Source organism: Coregonus clupeaformis, chromosome 5 (assembly GCF_020615455.1).
Source record: "Coregonus clupeaformis isolate EN_2021a chromosome 5, ASM2061545v1, whole genome shotgun sequence".
NCBI lineage: Eukaryota > Metazoa > Chordata > Actinopteri > Salmoniformes > Salmonidae > Coregonus > Coregonus clupeaformis.
The window spans coordinates 41,818,891-41,841,303 of NC_059196.1; the positions used below are offsets into that span (position 1 = coordinate 41,818,891).

A 22,413-nucleotide genomic window follows, 5' to 3' on the forward strand; every position below is an offset into this window, starting at 1 on the left:
ATAATGATTTTCTACAAAAAAAAAATACTGTACACCTCTCAAAAACTGAAATGACTGACTTGTTATTATATAGGCCATTCATTGCATCATGAATTTCAGTGAGTCTGTCTTTCTTTCACAGATAGCCCTACCAGGCATAACAATTATACAATATGGGAGAGCGAGACAAGGAGGGCGAGAGAGAGAGAGAGAGAGAGAGAAGGAGGGAGGGAGAGAGAGAGAGAGAGAGAGAAGGAGGGAGAGAGAGAGAGGAGGGAGAGAGAGAGAGAGAGAGAGAGAGAGAGAGAGAGAGAGAGAGAGAGAGAGAGAGAAGGAGGGAGAGAGAGAGAGGAGGGAGAGAGAGAGATAGAGAGAGAGAGAGAGAGGGGTACAGCAAACAACTGACATTTGTCTTCTACTTGTGTTACTCAGCTCCTCCAGATAGCGCATTATATATTGTTTAACTATCAAATCTACTGTTTTTATTCTACATGAACGTCAAGTCAGTCAGGCTCAAGCCGCACACACACACACAGACACACACAGACACACACACACACACACACACACACACACACACACACACACACACACACACACACACACACAGACACACACACACAGCTATTTTGAGGAAGGGGATCTACTGTGCTGTCTTAGATTGTTATTGTTATTAAAATGGTGAAGACTGACAAAACAAAACAAGTTACACAAAATTTAGTCAACATGCTGTAGCCAACCCATAACCCATCTTAACCCATTATACATTTTAACCTATAACAAATCAATGAAATTACTAATTGTCTTGCACAAAAAGACGGAACACAACTCTAATTTTCATTGACTGATTTACAAAGGAGCATATCTTTCTTTTATTGGGAAGGCCTTAAAAACTATCTGAAGCGAATGCCATGTATTATACATGTTCATGTACAGTATTTCTTCTCATTTAACTGAAGATACCTTTCGTTTGTAGAAACCCAGAACATTTTGGCGAATTTCTTTAGTTTTTAGACCATATATGAGGGGATTCAGAATGGGAGGGAACACCATAACTGATAATCCAAATGCTCTCCTCAAGAAAGGGTCTGTTTGCTGAAATCGATGAGCAATCAGGCCAAAGCAGGCGTTGAACTCTAAGAATAAGAACACTACAAGATGCGTACCACATGTCTGAATGGCCTTGCTCCGGGCATCAGACGACTTATTCATGACACAGGTGATCAGGATCTGGATATATGTATATATAACCACTAGCAACGATACACCCTGAAAGACGGCTGTTATAAACAACCCATAGTAGTTGTTTATACGTGTGTCATCGCAAATTAGCCTCACCAATGACGGATTGTTACAATGCGTATCCACTATTGTCGTTCTGCAGATCTTGAAGCGAGTGACCAGAGCCAGCAGAACCACAATCAGAGCAATGACCAAGAGCCACATGAAAATTATGATTTTCATCAAGTTATTTGGACTCATGATGGCGTTATACCTCAGTGGACAGCAGATAGCGATATACCTGTCGTAAGCCATGGCGGTCAGGATAGTTAAGGAGCCAGCTCCATACAGGTGGACGAGCAGAGCCTGGAGGTAGCATGCAGGGTAGGAGATTGACCTGTTCTGAGCCAGGATGCTCACCACCAGCTGAGGGAAGAAGGCTGTAGCACCTATTAAGTCATTGATAGGCATGTTGAAGAGTAGGATAAACATGGGTTTATGCAGCTTTCTGTCCAGGGCTATGGTGGCTAAAACCGTTACGTTGCAAAACACAATGAAACAGTATGTAAGGGTTCCAAAAGGAATGCTGGGTAAACACCAGATGGAGCTATGGCCAGTGATTCCATGCTCAACATGTATGTAGAATTTGTATACATAACTACTGTAGAATGATTTTGTAATTGCCTTCTGGAAAGCAGCCCACCTGAAACAATACAGAAATAGTCATATAGTCTTCAACACATATGTTTGTCCAATGAATGTGTTGAATTCAAAGAGCACAATATTGCCTAATGCAACAAATATTATGTTTTGACTGCAACAAATATGACAGAAAAAACACATCTCTACAACTAAAAAGAACAAAACTAAATCCCAAAGAATTAAGAAATAAATTACTTTGTTGTTGTTGAAACTGTTGCATATAACACACATTTTTCTTTGCCAAATGGAAACACATTAATTGAGTAGCCTACTGCAGTTTAGCTTAATCTATCATATTATTTAAATCATTCATACTTCTCTCTTCTTAGATGTCAGTCCACGGCCAGCGCTGGAGGCCACCTTCAGTTATGACAGACCCCTGTGTGATGGCTCCCTGACAAGCCCTTTTTATTGCCTCATTATCAGTAAAGGACAGCCCTTAAGTGTCCTAGAGGCCTTTCACCTAGCTGATGTAACCTGGGAACCTCCTTCGATATGTGTTGCTGTGTAGTCTAGTTCATGATAACATTTTAAAAACAACTTTATTGCAATATTATAACATCCTTATATGTACAGTGGCTTGCGAAAGTATTCACCCCCCTTGGCATTTTTCCTGTTTTGTTGCCTTACAACCTGGAATTAAAATTGATTTTTGGGAGGGTTTGTATCATTTGATTTACACAACATGCCTACCACTTTGACGATGCAATATATTTTTTATTGTGAAACAAACAAGAAATAAGACAAAAACACAGAAAACTTGAGTGTGCATAACTATTCAACTCCCCAAAGTCAATACTTTGTAGAGCCACCTTTTGCGGCAATTACAGCTGCAAGTTTTTTGGGGTATGTCTCTATAAGCTTGGCACATCTAGCCACTTGGATTTTTGCCCATTCTTCAGGCAAAACTGCTCCAGCTCATTCAAGTTGGATGGGTTCCGCTGGTGTATAGCAATCTTTAAGTCATACCACAGATTCTCTATTGGATTGAGGTCTGGGCTTTGACTAGGCCATTCCAAGACATTTAAACCACTTGAGTGTTGCTTTAGCAGTATGCTTAGGGTCATTGTCCTGCTTGAAGGTGAACCTCCGTCCCAGTCTCAAATCCTTGGAAGACTGAAAGGTTTCCCTCAAGAATTTCCCTGTATTTAGCGCCATTCCATCATTCCTTCAATTCTGACCGGTTTCCCAGTCCCTGCCGATGAAAAACATCCCCACAGCATGATGACTTCTCAAATGACTACCTCGCCTGGTTCAACAACTTCTTCTCAGATAGAGTTCAATGTGTCAAATTGTAGGGCCTGTTGTCTGGATCTCTGGCAGTTTCTATGGGGTGCCACAGGGTTCAATTCTCGGGCCGACTCTATTCTCTGTGTATATCAATGATGTTGCTCTTGCTGCTGGTGACGCTCGGATCCACCTCTAGGCGGACGACACCATTTTGTATACATCTGGCTCTTCATTGGACACTGTGTTAACAAACCTCCAAACGAGCTTCACCCCAATACAACACTCCTTCCATAGCCTCCAACTGCTCTTAAACACTAGTAAAACTAAATGCATGCTCTTCAACCGAACGCTGCTTGCACCCGCCCACCCGACTAGAATCACTACTCTCGGCGGGTCTGACCTAGAGTATGTGGAAAACTAGGTGTCTGGTTAGACTGTAAACTCTCCTTCCAGACTCACATTAAGCATCTCCAATCAAAAGTTAGATCTAGAATCGGCTTCCTATTTCGCAACAAAGCCTCCTTCCCTCATGCTGCCAAACATGCCCTCATAAAACTGACTATCCTACCGATCCTTGACTTCGACGATGTCATTTATAAAATAGCCTCCAACCCTCTACTCAGCAAATTGGATGTAGTCTATCACAGTGCCATCCGTTTTGTCACCAAAGCCCCATATACTACCCACCATTGTGACCTGTACGCTCTTGTTGGCTGGCCTTCACTACATATTCGTCGCCAAACCCACTGGCTCCAGGTCATCTATAAATCACTGCTAGGCAAATCCCTGTCTTATCTTAGCTTACTGGTCACCATAGCAACACCCACCCGTAGTCTGCGCTCCAGCAGGTATATCTCACTGGTCATCCCCAAAGCCAACACCTCCTTTGGCCGCCATTCCTTCCAGTTCTCTGCTGCCAATGACTGGAACGAACTGCAAAAATCTCTGAAGCTGGAGACTCTTATCTCCCTCACTAACTTTAGGCTTCAGTTGTCAGAGCAGCTTACCGATCACTGCAACTGTACACAGCCCATCTGTAATTAGCCCATCCAACTACCTCATCCCCATATTGTTATTTATTTTGCTAATTTGCACCCCAGTATCTCTATTTGCACATCATCTTTTGCACATCTATCATTCCAGTGTTAATACGAAATTGTAACTATTTTGCACTATGGCCTATTTATTGCCTTACCTCCATAATTTACTACATTCGCACACACTGTATACATATTTTCTGTTGTATTTTTGACTTTATGTTTTGTTTACCCCATGTGTAACTCTGTGTTGTTGTTTTTATCGCACTGCTTTGCTTTACCTTGGCCAGGTCGCAGTTGTAAATGAGAACTTGTTCTCAACTGGCTTACCTGGTTAAATAAAGGTGAAATAAAAGAAAAAAAGAAAATGATGCTGCCACCACCATGCTTCAATGTGGGGATGGTGTTCTCGGGGTAATGAGAGGTGTTGGGTTTGCGCCAGACATAGCATTTTCCTTGATGACCAAAAAGCTCAATTTTAGTCTTATCTGACCAGAGTAGCGGTGTTGCAGACTGGGGCCTTTCAGAACAGGTGTATATATACTGAGATCATGTGACAGATAATGCGACACTTAGATTGCACACAGGTGGACTTTATTTAACTAATTATGTGACTTCTGAAGGTAATTGGTTGCACCAGATACATATGCACACACCACTTCTCCGTTATTTTTTATTCAAATGTTTTGAAACAAGTTTTCATTTCACTTCACCAATTTTGACTATTTTGTATATGTCCATTACATGAAATCCAAATAAAAATCCATTTAAATTACAGGTTGTAATGCCACAAAATAGGAAAAACGCCAAGGGGGATGAATACTTTTGCAAGGCACTGTAATTCATTGGTGACTGAGTTGATATAGGCATGCTGTTCAGAGTTTTCCCATTGTTTTGCATGCAATTATGCTCATGCTAAATTGTGATTAGGTAAACTAAGCCACGTTTTTGGTTGCTGACTCTCATCCATCATCCATATATTGCCAGTTATCTGTCAATGGGTGAACTATGCCTTTACAGAACGCCTGATGTGTATGAAACCAGTGAACTATCCATTTAGAACCGCCCAATGTGTATGAGGCCAGTGTGAGTATCTGTAGACTAAGCTCAAACTGTCTAAGCTCAAAGTATTGTGGGTAATTCAATACCTTCAAAAGCATGTTGACAGATGGGTAGGCTCCTGGCTCGCTTCACTGCACATCATGTAAATTAGAGGAGAGTGGGCGGATCATGACAATCCCAGAGAGTCCAAACATAATTTGTGGTGATTATAGATGCAGCCCCTGACCGCAGGAAAAAGGGTTTCCATGGTGCTGCTGTCCCGGTTGTGAAGTACAGCTGTAGTAACACCTGCCCCCTAACAGTCACACCTCCTGACCTAACAGTACACAACTGCACTGCCTTCCAAAGGCCTTACTTAAAAGGTCCAATGCAGCTGTTTTTTATTTCAATATCACATATTTTCTGGGTAACAAACAAGTACCTTACTGTGATTGTTTTCAATTAAAATGGTCAAAAAGAAACAAAAATAGCTTCTTGGCAAAGAGCAATTTCTCAATCAAGAATTTTGCTATGATTTTTCTGGGAGTGGTCTTAGTGGGGAGGGGAAAACGCAAAATTATCTGTTATTGTCAGAGCGGTTTGGAACTCTCTTTCTTATTGGTCTATTAACTAATTTACTGGCTGGTGGCCAAATCGCCATCCCACCAAAACAGGCAGAAATTTCAGGCGGTCTTTTCAAACAGCTCTTACACTAAAATGGCATTATCATAATTTTCACAATTTCACAGTATTATCCCAACCTCAAAGTGTGGAAATATATATAACACACAGGAAAATCTAGTTTTGACTGCACTGGGCCTTTAAGTAATTGGGACTGTGTAACCTAACAGTACACAACCACAAAGCAGACAAAGTCATTGACACTGGGTAAGAGTACCAATTACACATACAGCTGTCTCATAGTCTGCTCGACTCCACAGACAAAAGAGGCTTTCATAGACTGATGCAGTTCATATTGAATTGAATAATTCGGAATCACGCTTATTAATAACGTGTTGTAAGGGTTTCTGGGCTGATTGAACTTTTTCACATTACTTAATTTTCCACACTGAGGTCACCTTGCAATATACCAATCTAGATGGAAAAAAACGTTATGCATATATTAATAATATAAAGTAAAATATGAAAAAGTAAAGCAACCTTTAAAGAGGCCACTGCCTAACATATCCAGTTGACAAAATGTGATTGAATAGTAATCTCAAAACAAGTCAAGTAAGAAAGGCATTAAACAGATGTTAGGTATGTTACTATGACAGATTATTGGTGTCACAGTAGATATTTAGTATGTAAGCCTTGCACCTCTTAACTCTGGACTGAAGAGCAAACAGGGTCAGTATCATGGCCAGGTCCAGGCCCCAAGCAGCTGATATAATGACACATTCTATTGCAGTGGTTTGCAAATGGTAAAATATCTATCAATTGACATCGCTGCAGGTAGGAAAAGCACACCACCCCCGTACATGTGACAAACAAAGGCTTGAAAAACACATGTGGGGTAATACACAGAGTGAGTCTGTGTCACGATGTCTGCCAACACCCTGGGTAGCATAGAGCTGATTCCTACCAGGTCGTTCAGGGGGAGACTGTAAAACATGGGCTTGTGGAGAGTCCGCTGTGTGACGATCAACAGCATGATGGTCAGGTTACAGAAGACAGAGAACAGATAGAGCAGGAGACCCATGGTGAACACAGGGTAGCTCAATGGGGTAGGGATGTCAAAACTGGCGATCTGCAAGTGGTAACTGAATGTCTGATTAAGATTCTGGTCAGCCATCATCAAATACTTGTACAGGAAGAAAAGCAAATCTTATGTATACATTCAATGTACTATTAGGTATATAAATCTGACCCAATACTAGCAAAAAATGATCTAAAGCTAGTTAGCTCCAGTCTAGCTTACTGTAGGGCTCTTATTAACTGAATGATCAGATTGGTTATATTCAGTCACTGTAGATGGTGAATTGAAATCATATTGTAGTTTAGAATTTTAAACATACAGTGCCTTTGGAAAGTATTCAGACGCCTTGAATTGTTCCACATTTTGTTACGTTACAGCCTTATTCTAAAATGTATTAAATAGTTTTTGGGGAGTTTCTCCCATTCTTCTCTGCAGATCCTCTCAAGCTCTGTCAGGTTGGATGGGGAGCGACGCTGCACAGCTATTTTCAGGTCTCTCCAAAGATGTATGATCTGGTTCAAGTCCGGGCTCTGGCTGGGCGACTCAAGGACATTCAGAGACTTGTCCCAAAGCCACTCCTGCGTTGTCTTGGCTGTGTGCTTAGGGTCGTTGTCCTGTTAGAAGGTGAAACTTTGCCCCAGTCTGAGGTCCTGAGCGCTCTGGAGCAGGATCAAGGATCTCTCTGTACTTTGCTCTGTTCATCTTTGCCTCGATCCTGACTGGTCTCCCAGTCCCTGCCGCTGAAAAACATCCCCACAGCATGATGCTGCCACCACCATGCATCACCGTAGGGATGGTGCCAGGTTTCCTCCAGACGTGACGCTTGGCATTCAGGCCAAAGATTTCAATCTTGGATTCATCAAACCAGAGAATCTTGTTTCTCATGGTCTGAGAGTCTTTAGGTGCCTTTTGGCAAACTCCAAGCGGGCTGTCATGTGGCTTTTACTGACCAAGTCCCTTCTCTCCTGATTTCTCAGTTTGGCCGGGCGGAGCTCTAGGATGAGTCTTGGTGGTTCCAAACTTCTTCCATTTAAGAGTGATGGAGGCCACTGTGTTCTTGGGGACCTTCAATCTAACCCATTTGTTCTGAATCAATGTTTTAATTTCCCCTCTACCCAACTGCACCTGTATATCCACAATATTATTTTTCACTGCTCTTTTTGCTATTATATCTACTATATAATTTCCATTAACTCCTGTATGAGCTGGAATCCAACAGAACTGAATTTCAATACCATTTCTTTGTAACCCCAAACAACAGCATTATTCTTTCTAACTATAAATCCTCACGTTCAGACTTTCCAGATCTTAAACTACACAAAACTGATGCAGAGTCCCAACATATTACTACTCTTCTTGGTTGCGCCTCCTCTATCCATTTCAATCCAACAATTATCGCAACCATTTCTGTTGAATATACAGACAAATCATTAGTTAGTCTCTTGCATAGATTAACATCGAACTCAGGAATAAATACACCTGCACCTGTCTTCCCATTCATGGGATCCTTTGAACCATCTGTATACACTGCAAGACAATAATAAAACTGATTACTAATATATTGATCCACTATTGTTCCTACATTATCTTCTTCACAACACTGTTTCTTTTCTTCTATCAGGCTAAAATCAACGCGTGGTCTTGCATTAAACCACAGTGGCACATTTCCTATTGCCACAGATGGCCCTATAGCAATATATCTGAGTCCATATTCATCAACCCTTTTTCCAATCTCTGGGCCAAAACCCCTCTTTTGATATCATTCATATTCCCAACAGTCTTCCAATACTGTCAGTGTAGGATGATCTACCGTACTACCCTTCAGTCTTTCCCAGCATGCCTGGGCTAGCTTAACTCTTCTAAGGGATAGAGGCATTTCCCCAGTATCTACTTGTAAAGCCTCAACCAGTGTCGTTTTAAATGCACCATCACACATCCTGAGTGCCCTCACTTGCATCCTATCATGGCTCAACAGTGATGTAAAAGCCGCAGAACCATAAACAAAGCACCCATAATCTATGGACGATCTCATCAAAGTAAGATGAATATTCAGTAAAGATTGCCTATCTGCCCCCCAATCATGACCAACTACTGTCCTCATAAGATGTAATACTTTCTTACATTTAGTCTCAAAACATGTCATATGTCTCCATGTAAGCTTTTCATCAAACCATAGCCCCAAATACTTGAATTCTGTTACCCTTTCCAGTCGTTCTCCATATAATTGAACACTGACATCTTCCTTAATCATTTTGTTAGTGAACATCATATGGCAAGATTTTGATAAAGATAACTACAATCCCACCCTGACCTGGAAGGTTTGGTCAAACAAGAAATCCATAATCCAGTTATACATTTTTCCCACTAATACCCATTCCATTCAATTTAATCAGTAGACCTTCCCGCCACATTGTATCATATGCTTTTTCAATATCAAAATATACTATTGACCTCACTTCCTTCATTGCCAAAGCTTTGGTCACCTCAGTCTGACATGCACTGTCAACTGTGAGACCTTATATAGACAGATGTTTGCCTTTCCAAATCATGTCCAATCAATTGAATTTACCACAAGTGGACTTCAATCAAGTTGTAGAAACATCTCAAGGATGATCAATGGAGCTCAATTTCGAGTCTCATAGCAAAGGGTCTGAATACTTATGTAAATAAGGTATTTCTGTTTTTAATTTTTAATACATTTGCAAACATTTCTATAAACCTGTTTTCGCTTTGTCATTATGGGGTATTGTGTGTACATTGATGAGGACAAAAATGTATTTGATCCATTTCAGAATAAGGCTGTAACGTAACAAAATGTTATGTGCAAAAACAATAGACTTTGCCCCACATCTGGCCTAATTGTGACTGTGAACCATCATCATACACCAGGTTTGTTATTGGTTCAGACTGATACTTGTAGCATAGATAAAATGTAGCATAGTTTTGTTTGAGAAAAAAAAAATTATATTCAAATGTAGGAACTGGGTTCTACAGTTTGAACCCCTGCTGTCTCTGGCTCCACATCCACCCTGCCCGGCCATCTAGATGTGTGAAAGTTATTGTATAAGCTAATGATCCATCATGTATGACATTCCTGGGAGTGTGTAAACTTACATTTTGTATTACCATATCATTTTGTATGTTCTCTATAGTTATGTACTTGAAAATGTATCAATTGACCAATTCGGCACATTTGGGCAGACTTGATACAAAATATTCGAGTATTGCAATGCTTCGCTGGATCAATCTGAAACTTTGCACACACACTGCTGTCATCTAGTGGCCAGAATCTAAATATGATGATGATAGAACAAACAAATTAATAGAAAACGCATGTTTCTTTTACAAACACGGTTTTCGTGTTTAGTGAGTCCGCCAGATCAGAGGCAGAAGTGATGACAACACATTATATTGATAGGTTTGTGAATTGGGCCATGTCGCTGCCCTGCTAAGCATTCAAAATGTAGCAGTACTTTTGGGTGTCAGGGCAAATGTATGGGAGTAAAACGTTCTTATTTTCTTTATGAATGTATTGGAAAAGTTGTAAAAAATATAAATAGTAAAGTAAAGTACAGATACCCCAAAAAACTACTTAAGTAGTACTTTAAAATATTTTTACTTAAGTACTTTACACCACTGGGAATATGAAGAGTAAACTGTGACGCACAAACCCCATCTCCCCTCGATGAATTTAATTCATTAATTCATTTATTTATTCATTCAATCATTCATTCATTACAATTACAGTAGCATTTACTTTGTTACAGTGTAATTAATAAGAGTGAAAATTATACGGTGACATTCAGTGGGGCCTCTATTGGGTGCATGGGCACATATTTGTTTTATGGGCCTAATAGTAAAGACGTAATTTAACATATTTTTTTATGTGGCATGAACACAACCAGTCATAATGTATTTGTCTAATTGTCAAACAAATCTCTTAAAAAAGTAGGCTACCTGCGCACGTTTGGCCACTCCAAAACAATTCCAGCATCCAAACAGTGCACTGTGCACCTGCCATTTGATGAATGGAAAGATACATCTGTTACAGACACCATCAGTGTAATCACATCTGTTACAGACACCATCAGTGTAATCACATCTGTTACAGACACCATCAGTGTAATCACATCTGTTACAGACACCATCAGTGTAATCACATCTGTTACAGACACCATCAGTGTAATCACATATGTTACAGACACCATCAGTGTAATCACATCTGTTACAGACACCATCAGTGTAATCACATCTGTTACAGACACCATCAGACTTAAGACTTCCAAATCGCTTTGAGCCCCTGTTCCAGCTGTCTTCTGCTGGGGGCTTGGGTGTTCCCTCCATGGCTGTGGACGACCCTCCAGCTACCTCTCCCTGCGGTATATATTCAGAATCACATTCCTGTAAAGCTTAGAGAGGATCTCATGTTAAATACTGTTGAAGTGATATGGCTACAGATTCACCTGCCTCACCTAAAGCCCATTCTGGTGGGAAGCTGCTATAGACCACAAAGTGCTAACAGTCAGTATCTGGATAACGTGTGAAAATATTGATTATATATGTGATATCAATAAAGAGGTATACTTTCTGGGTGATTTTAAATATTGACTGGCTTTTTTCAGGCTGCCCACTCAAGAAAGCTTCAAACTGTAACTAGTGTCTGCAACCTGGTTCAGGTTATCAATCAACCCACCAGGGTAGTTACAAACAGTACAGGAATGAAATCATCAACATGTATTGATCATATCTTTACTAATGCTGCAGAAATGTGTTTGAAAGCAGTATCCAAATCCATCGGATGTAGTGATCACAATATAGTAGCCATATCTAGAAAAACCAAAGTTCCAAAGGCTGGGCTAATATTGTGTCTAAGAGGTTTTACAATAAGTTTTGTAGTGATTCATATGTTGAGTTGAAGAATATTACAGACTCCATCTTTCTTGTCTCTCTAATTTTCCTTCAATTTGCAAGTGGCTGAATCTATCTTACTGGAAAGTAATGTCATAATCCTTTTGGCCAGACAGCATCAGATACATTGGCTACATATACTGACACAGAGGGCACTGTTTTGCTCAGTCGGATGCTTTCTCCGGTGAGACTGATGTGTCTTTCTGTCGACGTGCGTCTCGGTCAAATTATCAATATTAAGAGACCCCCCCCTCAAAGTTAGACTTTTGTTGCCTTTAGGGGAGCTAATGTCTCATTCAGATGTCTTACCATCACTGCCCCACCCCTTTTGTGTACACATACAATATCCAACATAGTAAGACTTAATTTATTTGCGAACATCACTGATATCTAAAAACAAGTTATTGATACATGTTTGATAATATAATACTCTCTGTTACAAGTGAGGATGTCTCTTTTTAACTTTTATCGTCTTTTAAAGTATACCCCATCTAGTATTCCATGTGATTACCTTTATTCACCTAATACAGTTCATTGTGGCTACTTTGTTAATCATAACACCTCCATAATTACATCAGTTAGCAGAGACTGTCATCTTGGTGTGAACAACATGTATTAATGAGCCCCGTAGAGAGTTGATTAACTAATGTCTTATTAAGTGTATCTTGTTGTAATTAATCCATTGGGACTGCAGAAACCTCTCGTCAGTTATTAGAGTCTTCACCTCTCGCTAATGAAGCATGTTGATAAAACACAAGTTCAAGTTAGGCCTCTGCTTTATAGTTTGGTAGCATTAGACACATTTTAATGACATAAATCATATAGATGATATCTCAAATGTCCAATGCATTTCAATAGAAGGGTGAAAGATATCTATCTATCATAACATTGCCTTATTTTATTCTCCATGCCTCTATCCCAGACATGCTCTAACCAGATTATCCATGTTGATGCTCCATCAGAACAGATATCGAATCACGTGTTAAAAATTAATATCGTATCTACTCATTTCTATAACTCCTTCCTTCCTGATGTGTCAGGATGTCCACAGAGAGAAACATTGATTAAGTATCTATTAAAACTAGAGGAGATAGGGGAATATGTGGACACTGACCTATGGGATTGCAGTGGGGACAAGTGGGCCTCTTTACCAAAGTAGAGTATAGAACTGGGGAATGGACATAAGGGATAGGTTAATCATTCCACCCAGGAGAGATAGCCCTATTGGACAGGGAGGTAGTTAATTACTTTTAGATTTGTGTGTATTGTTGTGAATTGTTAGATACTACTGCACTGTTGGAGCTAGGAACACAAGTATTTCGCTACACCCGCAAAAAAACATCTGCTAAATATGTGTATGTGACCAATAACATTTGATTTGATTTAATTGAATCGAGCTCTGGTCATTGTTAGTGGATGAAGGGTTAGGGCGAGGCCACCAGAGCCCCTCTCATGACTGGAGGAATACTGTAGGATCCTGAGGGATGGAAGACTCCATGCTGCTGACTGTCTATCTGCAAGCATTTCGCTACACCCGCATTAACATCTGTTAAACATGTGTATGTGACAAATCAAATTGGATTTGATTTGACTTGCTAGCCATGCTTCACAAACCCACTGAATTGGTGAGGAATTAGGTCTTCAAAAACATACAGTATACAATGCCTTCAGAAAGTATTCACACCTCTTGACTTTTTCCACATTTTATTGTGTTACAGCCTGAATTTAAAGTGGATTAAATTGAGATTAATTTGTCACTGACCTATACACAATACCCCACAATGTCAAAGTGGAATTATGTTTTTCAGAAATGTTCAAAATTAATGAAAAGCTGAAATGTCGTGAGTCAATAAGTATTCAACCCCTTTGTTATGGCAAGCCTAAATAAGTTCAGGAGTAAACATGTGCGTAATAAGTCACATAATATGTTGCATGGACTCACTCTCTGTGCAATAACAGTGTTCAACATGATTTTTGAATGACTACCTCATCCCTGTACCACACATATACAATTATCTGTAAGTGTATCAGTGAATTTCAAATACAGATGAAACCATAGAGACCAGGGAGGTTTTCCAATGCCTCACAAAGTGGGCACCTATTGATAAAAAATAAAAAAACAGACACTGATTATCTCTTTGAGTATGGTGAAGATATTAATTACACTTTGGATGGTGTATCAATACATCCAGTTACAACAAAGATACAGGCGTCCTTCCTAACTCATTTGCCGGAGAGGAAGGAAACCTCTCAGGATTTCACCATGAGGCCAATGGTGACTTTAAAACAGTTACAGAGTTTAATGGCTGTGATAGGAGAAAACTGAGGATTGAAAACAACATTGTAGTTACTCCACAATACTAACCTAATTGACAGAGTGCAAAGAAGGAAGCCTGTACAGAATAAAAAATATTCCAAAACATGCATCCTATTTGCAACAAGGCACTAAAGTAATACCTCAATACATGTGGCAAAGCAATTAACCTTTTGTTCTGAATACAAAGTGTTATGTTTGGGGCAAATCAAACACAACACATTACTGCATCATGTTATGGGTATGGTATGCTTGTAATCATTAAGGACTGGGGAGTTTTTCAGGATAACAAATTAACAGAATGGAGCTAAGCACAGGCAAAATCCTAGAGGAAGATCTGGTTCAGTCTGCTTTCCACCAGACACTGGGAGATGGATTCACCTTTCAGCAGTACAATAACCTAAAACACAATACCTAATATACACTGGAGTTGCTCACCAAGAAGACAGTGAATGTTCCTGAGTGGCGAGTTACAGTTTTGACTTAAATCTATTTGAAAATGGTTGTCCAGCAATGATCAATAATCAATTTGACAGACATTGACAGAGGTTGAAGAATTTTGAAAATAATATTGGGCAAATGTTTTGAAGCGCGAGACTTACCCAGAAAGTCTCAGAGCTGTAAACGCTGCCAAAGGTGCTTCTACAAAGTATTGACTCAGGAGTGTGAATACTTATGTAAATTAGATATTTCATTTTGATTTGCAAACATTTCTAAAAACATGTTTTGACTTTGTCATTAAGAGGTATTGTGTGTAGATGGGTGAGAAAAAATATATAATGAATCCATTTTGAGATCAGGCTGTAACACAACAACATGTGGAAGGGGTATGAATATATATATATATTTTTTTTACCTTCTGGCGGGCCAAACCAGAACTTGGCCCGTGCCGACTTTTGGTAAAAAAAAAAATTGTAAGTTAACCCAGCAGAAGGTAGGTTTATTTTTTTTAGGAACTTAGTCGGGTACTCAACTTACTGTTGAGAGTTAGAAAATTAGAATACACAAGGTGCAATTTTGAAATTTGGTAGTCCATCAGCAGTTTTCCACTTCTTATGTCTGTCACTGACAGTCACTCAATTAGCCCATGTCAGCTGACATTTTTTAGATTTCTGGGTAAGGTAGTCTAGCCAGCTACATGTATCTAAACCTTGTAGTAGGCTAATCATCAGTCACTCTCACTCAGATATCATATGAACATGGCATAAGTCATGGCAAAATGTGTAGAATTGTAGGAAATTATCTCTAAAATGGCAAACGTTTATCACCACCCTATGGCAAAATGTGTAGAATGGCAGAGAAAGTGCTTTAAAACTGCAAAAACAATTATTCACCTCATGGAAAATCTTGCTTAGGGACCCCAAAAGGCTAGAGACGCTTCTGGGTGATGAGCTTCCCTGATGTTTTCTTGAACTTTCCAATACCTTTATGATGCATTTCAGTGACTTACTGCTGCAAATACAAATTGTTACACCTTTCCAATATTCAAGTCATTTTAAACATATTCAAGTCATTAGCTTTATGAACATGGAAACTTGGTAGCAGTTTCAGCACTACAATGTTTCTTATTTTTATGCATCTTTTAAGCGATTCTCCGGTACTTTTGCCAGTAGTTCTGAAAGTAGGGCTCACGAGCCAAAAGTGGTCTCCTAAAATGGTGTACTACGTCACATGTGCAGATATGTGCACCACATTTTTGCTCTCTCTTTTGCTCTGCTGTGTGTGAATGATGTGCCTCTTGCTAGCTGTCGCTCATATGGCAAGGGGCTGAGAGTTCATTGGTCGAACTCAAATTGCTAGGGGGGCTGGCCCACGTGGCGGAAAAAATGGCGCAACACAGCTTCCAGAAAAAGGTTGCTTTCAAACTAGGGATTTTGTGGCTAATTGAGGTAAAACAGTAATTCTGCTAAAAGTATATGCATGTATGAACTACACATTGACACGTCCAGCCCAAAGCAGGAGGTGTCAAAGTAGTAGCCAAAGTTCCAGAGCATGTCATTAATACTGGTAAATAGAATGTGTTGTTAGGTGTCATGTTATATGGCTACAATTTGATCAATGTTTGAAGTGTGATTTTGTGATTGCTTACTATACTGAACAAAAATATAAACGCAACATGCAACAATTTCAAAGATATTACTGAGTTACAGTTCATATGAGGAAATCAGTCAATTTAAATACATAAATTAGGCCCTAATCTATGGATTTCACATGACTGGAATACAGATATGCATCTGTTGGTCACAGATACCTTAAAGAAATGGGCCTCACAATGGGCCTCAGGATCTCATCATGGTATTTTTGTGCATTCAAATTGCCATCGATAAAATGCAATTGTGTTTGTTGTCCGTAGTTTATGCCTGCCCATACCATAACCCACCACTACCATGGGACACTCTATTCACAACATTGACATCAGCAAACCACTCGCCCACACGATGCCATACACATGGTCTGCGGTTGTGAGGCCGGTTGGATGTACTGCCATGGTAGAGGTGGCTTATGGTAGAGAAATTAACATTACATTATCTGGCAACAGCTCTGGTGGACATTCCTGCAGTCAATATGCCAATGGCATGCTCCCTCAAAACATGAGACATCTGTGGCATTGTGTTGTGAGAAGAAACTGCACATTTTAGAGTGTCCTTTTATTGTCCCCAGCACAAGGTGCACCTGTGTAATGATCGTGCTGTTTAATCAGCTTCTCAATATGCCACACCTGTCAGGTGGATGGATTATCTTGGCAAATGAGAAATGCTCTAACTAACAGGGATGTAAACAAATTTGTGCACAACATTTGATATAAATAAGCTTTTTGTGCACATGGAACATTTCTGGGATCTTTTATTTCAGCTCATGAAATATGGGACCAACACTTTACATGTTGCGTTTATATTTGTGTTCAGTGTAAAAAGCTATTGTTTAAATACCCTAAGAAGCAATTGTTTACCATTTATATTTCTAAACACATAATGTCTATTTGTTCGGCTCGCAGCCCATCAATCAGATCATATTTTGGCCCACAAGGCCCAAAAGTTTGAGCACCCCTGTTTTATTGATACAAAACTTTGGATTATTCACACATAATTTTTATACAGTAAATGTAGCCATACTAATTTGTTATTGCATCCACTAGTGTTTTCCTCTCCATTTCATCATTCCTCTCCCTGTTGGGAATTAGAGTTTAGGGATCCTAGATAATTAGCGCTCTGTTTTTAGCCTGATTTGTTAGTGCTACAGTACATAGTGATCATGGCGCTCATTAGTTCCTCTAGTCATTGTACAGTGGCTTGCGAAAGTATTCACCCCCCTTGGCATTTTTCCTATTTTGTTGCCTTACAACCTGGAATTAAAATGGATTGTTGGGGGGCTTGTATCATTTGATCTACAGAACATGCCTACCACTTTGAAGATGCAACATATTTTTTATTGTGAAACAAACAAGAAATTAGACAAAAAAACAGAAAACTTGAGCATGCATAACAAAGGTGGCTCTACACTTTGTTGAGCCACCTTTTGCGGCAGTTACAGCTGCAAGTCTCTTGGGGTATGTCTCTATAAGCTTGGCACATCTATCCACTGGGATTTTTGCCCATTCTTTTAGGCAAAACTGCTCCAGCTCCTTCAAGTTGGATGGGTTCCGCTGATGTACAGCAATCTTTAAGTCATACCACAGATTCTCAATTGGATTGAGGTCTGGGCTTTGACTAAGCCATTCCAAGACTTATTGGCAGACTAAATAGCCTTGGTTTCTCAAATGACTGCCTCGCCTGGTTCACCAACTACTTCTCAGATAGAGTTCAATGTGTCAAATCGGAGGGCCTGTTGTCTGGACCTATGGCAGTCTCTATGGGGGTGCCACAGGGTTCAATTCTTGGGCCAACTCTTTTCTCTGTGTATATCAATGACGTCGCTCTTGCTGCTGGTGACTCTCAGATCCACCTCTACGCAGACGACACCATTTTGTATACATCTGGCCCTTCATTGGACACTGTGTTAACAAACATCCAAACGAGCTTCAATTCCATACAACACTCCTTCAGTAGCCTCCAACTGCTCTTAAACACTAGTAAAACTAAATGCATGCTCTTCAACCGAACGCTGCTTGCACCCGCCCACCCGACTAGAATCACTACTCTAGACGGGTCTGACCTAGAGTACGTGGACAACTACAAATATCTAGGTGTCTGGTTAGACTGTAAACTCTCCTTCCAGACTCACATTAAGAATCTCCAATCCAAAGTTAAATCTAGAATCGGTTTCCTATTTGCAACAAAGCCTCCTTCACTCATGCTGCCAAACATGCCCTCGTAAAACTGACTATCCTACCGATCCTTGACTTCGGCGATGTCATTTACAAAATAGCCTCCAACACTCTACTCAGCAAACTGGATGTTGTCTATCACAGTGCCATCCGTTTTGTCTCCAAAGCCCCATATAATACCCACCACTGTGACCTGTACGCTCTTGTTGGCTGGTCCTCACTACATATTCGTCGCCAAACCCACTGGCTCCAGGCCATCTATAAATCACTGCTAGGCAAATCCCCGCCTTATCTTAGCTCATTGGTCACCATAGCAACACCCACCCGTAGTCTGCGCTCCAGCGGGTATATCTCACTGGTCATCCCCAAAGCCAACACCTCCTTTGGCGCAATTCCTTCCAGTTCTCTGCTGCCAATGACTGGAACAAATTGCAAAAATCTCTGAAGCTGGAGACACTTATCTCCCTCACTAACTTTAAGCATCAGTTGTCAGAGCACCTTACCGATCACTGCACCTGTACACAGCTCATCTGAAATTAGCCCGCCCTAACTACCTCATCCCTATATTGTTATTTATTTTGCTCATCTGTACCCCAGTATCTCTATTTGCACATCATCTCTTGCACATCATTCCAGTGTTAATACTAAATTGTAATTATTTTGCACTATAGCCTATTTTATTGCCTTACCTCCATAACTTGCTAAATTTGCACACTGTATATTAATTGTATTTCTATTGTATTTTTGATTTTTGTTTTGTTTTACCCCATATGTAACTCTGTGTTGTTGTTTTTATCGCACTGCTTTGCTTTATCTTGGCCAGGTCGCAGTTGTAAATGAGAACTTGTTCTCAACTGGTTTACCTGGTTAAATAAAGGTGAAATAAAAAAAATAAAAAAAATAAAAATTTAAATGTTTCCCCTTAAACCACTCGAGTGTTGCTTTAGCAGTATGCTTAGGGTCATTGTCCTGCTGGAAGGTGAACCTCCGTCCCAGTCTCAAAACTCTGGAAGACTGAAACAGGTTTCCCTCAATAATTTCCCTGTATTTAGCGCCATCCATCATTCCTTCAATTCTGACCAGTTTCCCAGTCCCTGCCGATGAAAAACATCCCCACAGCCTGATGCTGCCACCACCATGCTTCACTGTAGGGATGGTGTTCTCAGGGTGATGAGAGGTGTTGGGTTTGCGCCAGACATAGCGTTTTATTTGATGGCCAAAAAGCTCAATTTTAGTCTCATCTGACCAGAGTATCTTCTTTCATATGTTTGGGGAGTCTCCCACACACTAAATGTGTTTCCTTATTTTTTCTTTAAGCAATGGCTTTTTTCTGGCCACTCTTCCATAAAGCCCAGCTCTGTGGAGTGTACAGCTTAAAGTGGTCCTATGGACAGATACTCCAATATCCGCTGTGGAGCTTTGCAGCTCCTTCAGGGTTATCTTTGGTCTCTTTCTTGGCTCTCTGATTAATGCCCTCCTTGCCTGGTCCGTGAGTTTTGGTAGGCGGCCCTCTCTTGGCAGGTTTGTTGTGGTGTCATATTCTTTCAATTTTTTAATAATGGATTTAAATGTGCTCCGTGGGATGTTCAAAGTTTCAGATATTTTTTTATAACCCAACCCTGATCTGTACTTCTCCACAACTTTGTCCCTGACCTGTTTGGAGAGCTCCTTGATCTTCATGGTGCCGCTTGCTTGGTGGTGCCCCTTGCTTAGTGGTGTTGCAGACTCTGGGGCCTTTCAGAACAGGTGTATTTTTACTGAGATCATGTGACAGATCATGTGACACTTAGATTGAACACAGGTGGACTTTATTTTACTAATTATGTGACTTCTGAAGGTAAGTGGTTGCACCAGATCTTATTTAGGGGCTTCATAGCAAAGGGGGTGAATACATATTCGCGCACCACTTTTCCGTGATTTTTATTTATTTATTTTTTGAAACAAGTATTTTTTTTCATTTCACTTCACCAATTTGGACTATTTTGTGCATGTCCATTACATGAAATCAAAATCAAAATCCATTTAAATTACAGGTTGTAATGCAACAAAATAGGAAAAATTAATACTTTTGCAAGGCACTGTACTATAACAGCTTGACCAACCATAGAAAACAAACTTTGATAATGTCAGGTCACCTGACCCCCTGTCAATATCAAACGTATCCACTTGCTCCACTTGGGTAATTAACGGTGAAGTTTATGTCATTCAAAGAGCGCTTGCAGACAGGTGGAAACAGGTGTCATTTCACTGACAGAGGACACAAAATTATAGATCAAAGTCATTGTTGAGAGTATAACAGTAGGCCATAGACTTGTTCGATATTTATACACATTGAGCATATACTGCATTGTCTAGATTACTGATACTTAAACAGCATAACTTCTTCATTGTTGCATATCTACGTACCGCAGAGACTAAATGCCATAACCAATGTATCTCAGACACATACTGGCCTACAGCAGGATGAAGGCCAGAATAAAATCACTTGAGGTACGCATCAGTACAAAATACACTACATGACCAAAAGTATTTGGACACCTGCTCGTCGAATGTCTCATAAAAAAATCATGGGCATTAATATGGAGTTGGTCCCCCCTTTGCTGCTATAACAGCCTCCACTCTTCTGGGAAGGCTTTCCACTAGATGTTGGAACACTGCTGTGGGGACTTGCTTCCATTCAGCCACAAGAGCATTAGTGAGGTTGGGCACTGATATTGGGCGATTAGGCCTGGCTCGCAGTCGACATTCCAATTCATCCCAAATGGGGTTGAGGTCAGGGCTCTGTGCAGGCCAGTCAAGTTCTTCCACACCGATCCCGACGAACAGTTCTTGTGCTGACGTTGCTTCCAGAGAACGTTTGGAACTCAGTAGTGAGTGTTGCAACCAAGGACAGACTATTTTTACATGCTACGCGCTTCAGCACTCGGCGGTCCCGTTCTGTGAGCTTGTGTGGCCTACCACTTCACAATAACATCACTTGCAGTTGACCGGGGCAGCTTTAGCAGGGCAGAAATTTTACGAACTGACTTGTTGGAAAGGTGGCATCCTATGACGGTGCCACCTTGAAAGTCACTGAGCTTTTCAGTGAGGCCATTCTACTGCCAATGTTTGTCTATGGAGATTGCATGGCGGTGTGCTCAATTTTATACACCTGTCAGCAACGGGTGTGGCTGAAATAGCCTAAGCCACTAATTAGAAGGGGGTGTCCACATACTTTATATATAGTGTATCAGGATTTGATACTACACAGCGCTGCCTATCCAACTCCTATATGGAATAATTGTCCGCCAACCAGCCATGTTGGTCTGCTTGGTGTAAAAATGCCGACGGTGCAAACAGATCCAGGACCAGGCTAACAAACAGCTACACAATATCATACAAAACCTTGTTGCCAGATGGCTTCCATTAGTGGTCACTCACACAATATTTTCATTGTTTTTTATATATAACAATTTCCTTCTCAAGATGAGTTGTCATGTCAATCAGCCTAGCAATAGCTCTTGAGACTACGACATGAAAATGTTAACAATCACGTGACCATTTGTCTTACCTCATTATTGTTGACATCAAATTAAGGATGATAAATGATGGGGGAGTGTTTTAGATAAAAAGGATTTGGCCGATACCTGTGGCAGGATTCTTACCCACTTCAGCAAGGTACAGGTGTGGCTTTTGAGGACTACCTGTATACAGGTTTTCCTCTTGACTGACTACAGCTGTTAATGCTGCGGTATTCTTACTCACTCTGTCAAATGTGTTTATATGGGGTATTCAAAATTATTACCAGTAGCATAAAAAAAAGAGGATACGAACAGCATGTGTAGTATATCTTCATTTAAAACTTGTATTTACCATTTTAAAAAATCTGTATTTTTGTAAAACATATTTCTGTTCTTTTTGTACAGGTTTGCCCTGTGTTGCTAACAGGATGGACAACAACATGTCATTACCAAGCCATATCCTTAAAATACAGGGGTTTTGAAATCTCACAGACATTCATGTATCCATTTTTTTCTCC

At 40.2% G+C, this 22,413-nt stretch overlaps 1 protein-coding gene across 1 annotated transcript; it reads right to left on the reverse strand.

Annotated features, from left to right (window-relative positions):
- Positions 1-831: 831 nt before the first annotated feature.
- LOC123484485 (putative gustatory receptor clone PTE03) lies at positions 832-7,005 on the reverse strand. Its single transcript, XM_045214875.1, has 2 exons — positions 6,671-7,005; positions 832-1,528 (listed from the first exon to the last, which is right to left on the reverse strand). Exons 1-2 carry the CDS (start codon positions 7,003-7,005, stop codon positions 925-927), a joined length of 939 nt encoding a protein of 312 aa, XP_045070810.1. The 3' UTR covers positions 832-924.
- Between the last annotated feature and the right edge of the window lie 15,408 nt (positions 7,006-22,413).

Excerpts from the sequence above, each read along its gene's own strand:
- LOC123484485 (XM_045214875.1), bottom strand. The coding sequence starts at position 7,005 with ATGGCTGACCAGAATCTTAATCAGACATTCAGTTACCACTTGCAGATC. Across the intron at positions 1,529-6,670 it reads TACGGGGGTGGTGTGCTTTT|TATCCTGACCGCCATGGCTT; the intron begins CCTACCTGCAGC and ends TGGCTCCTTAAC.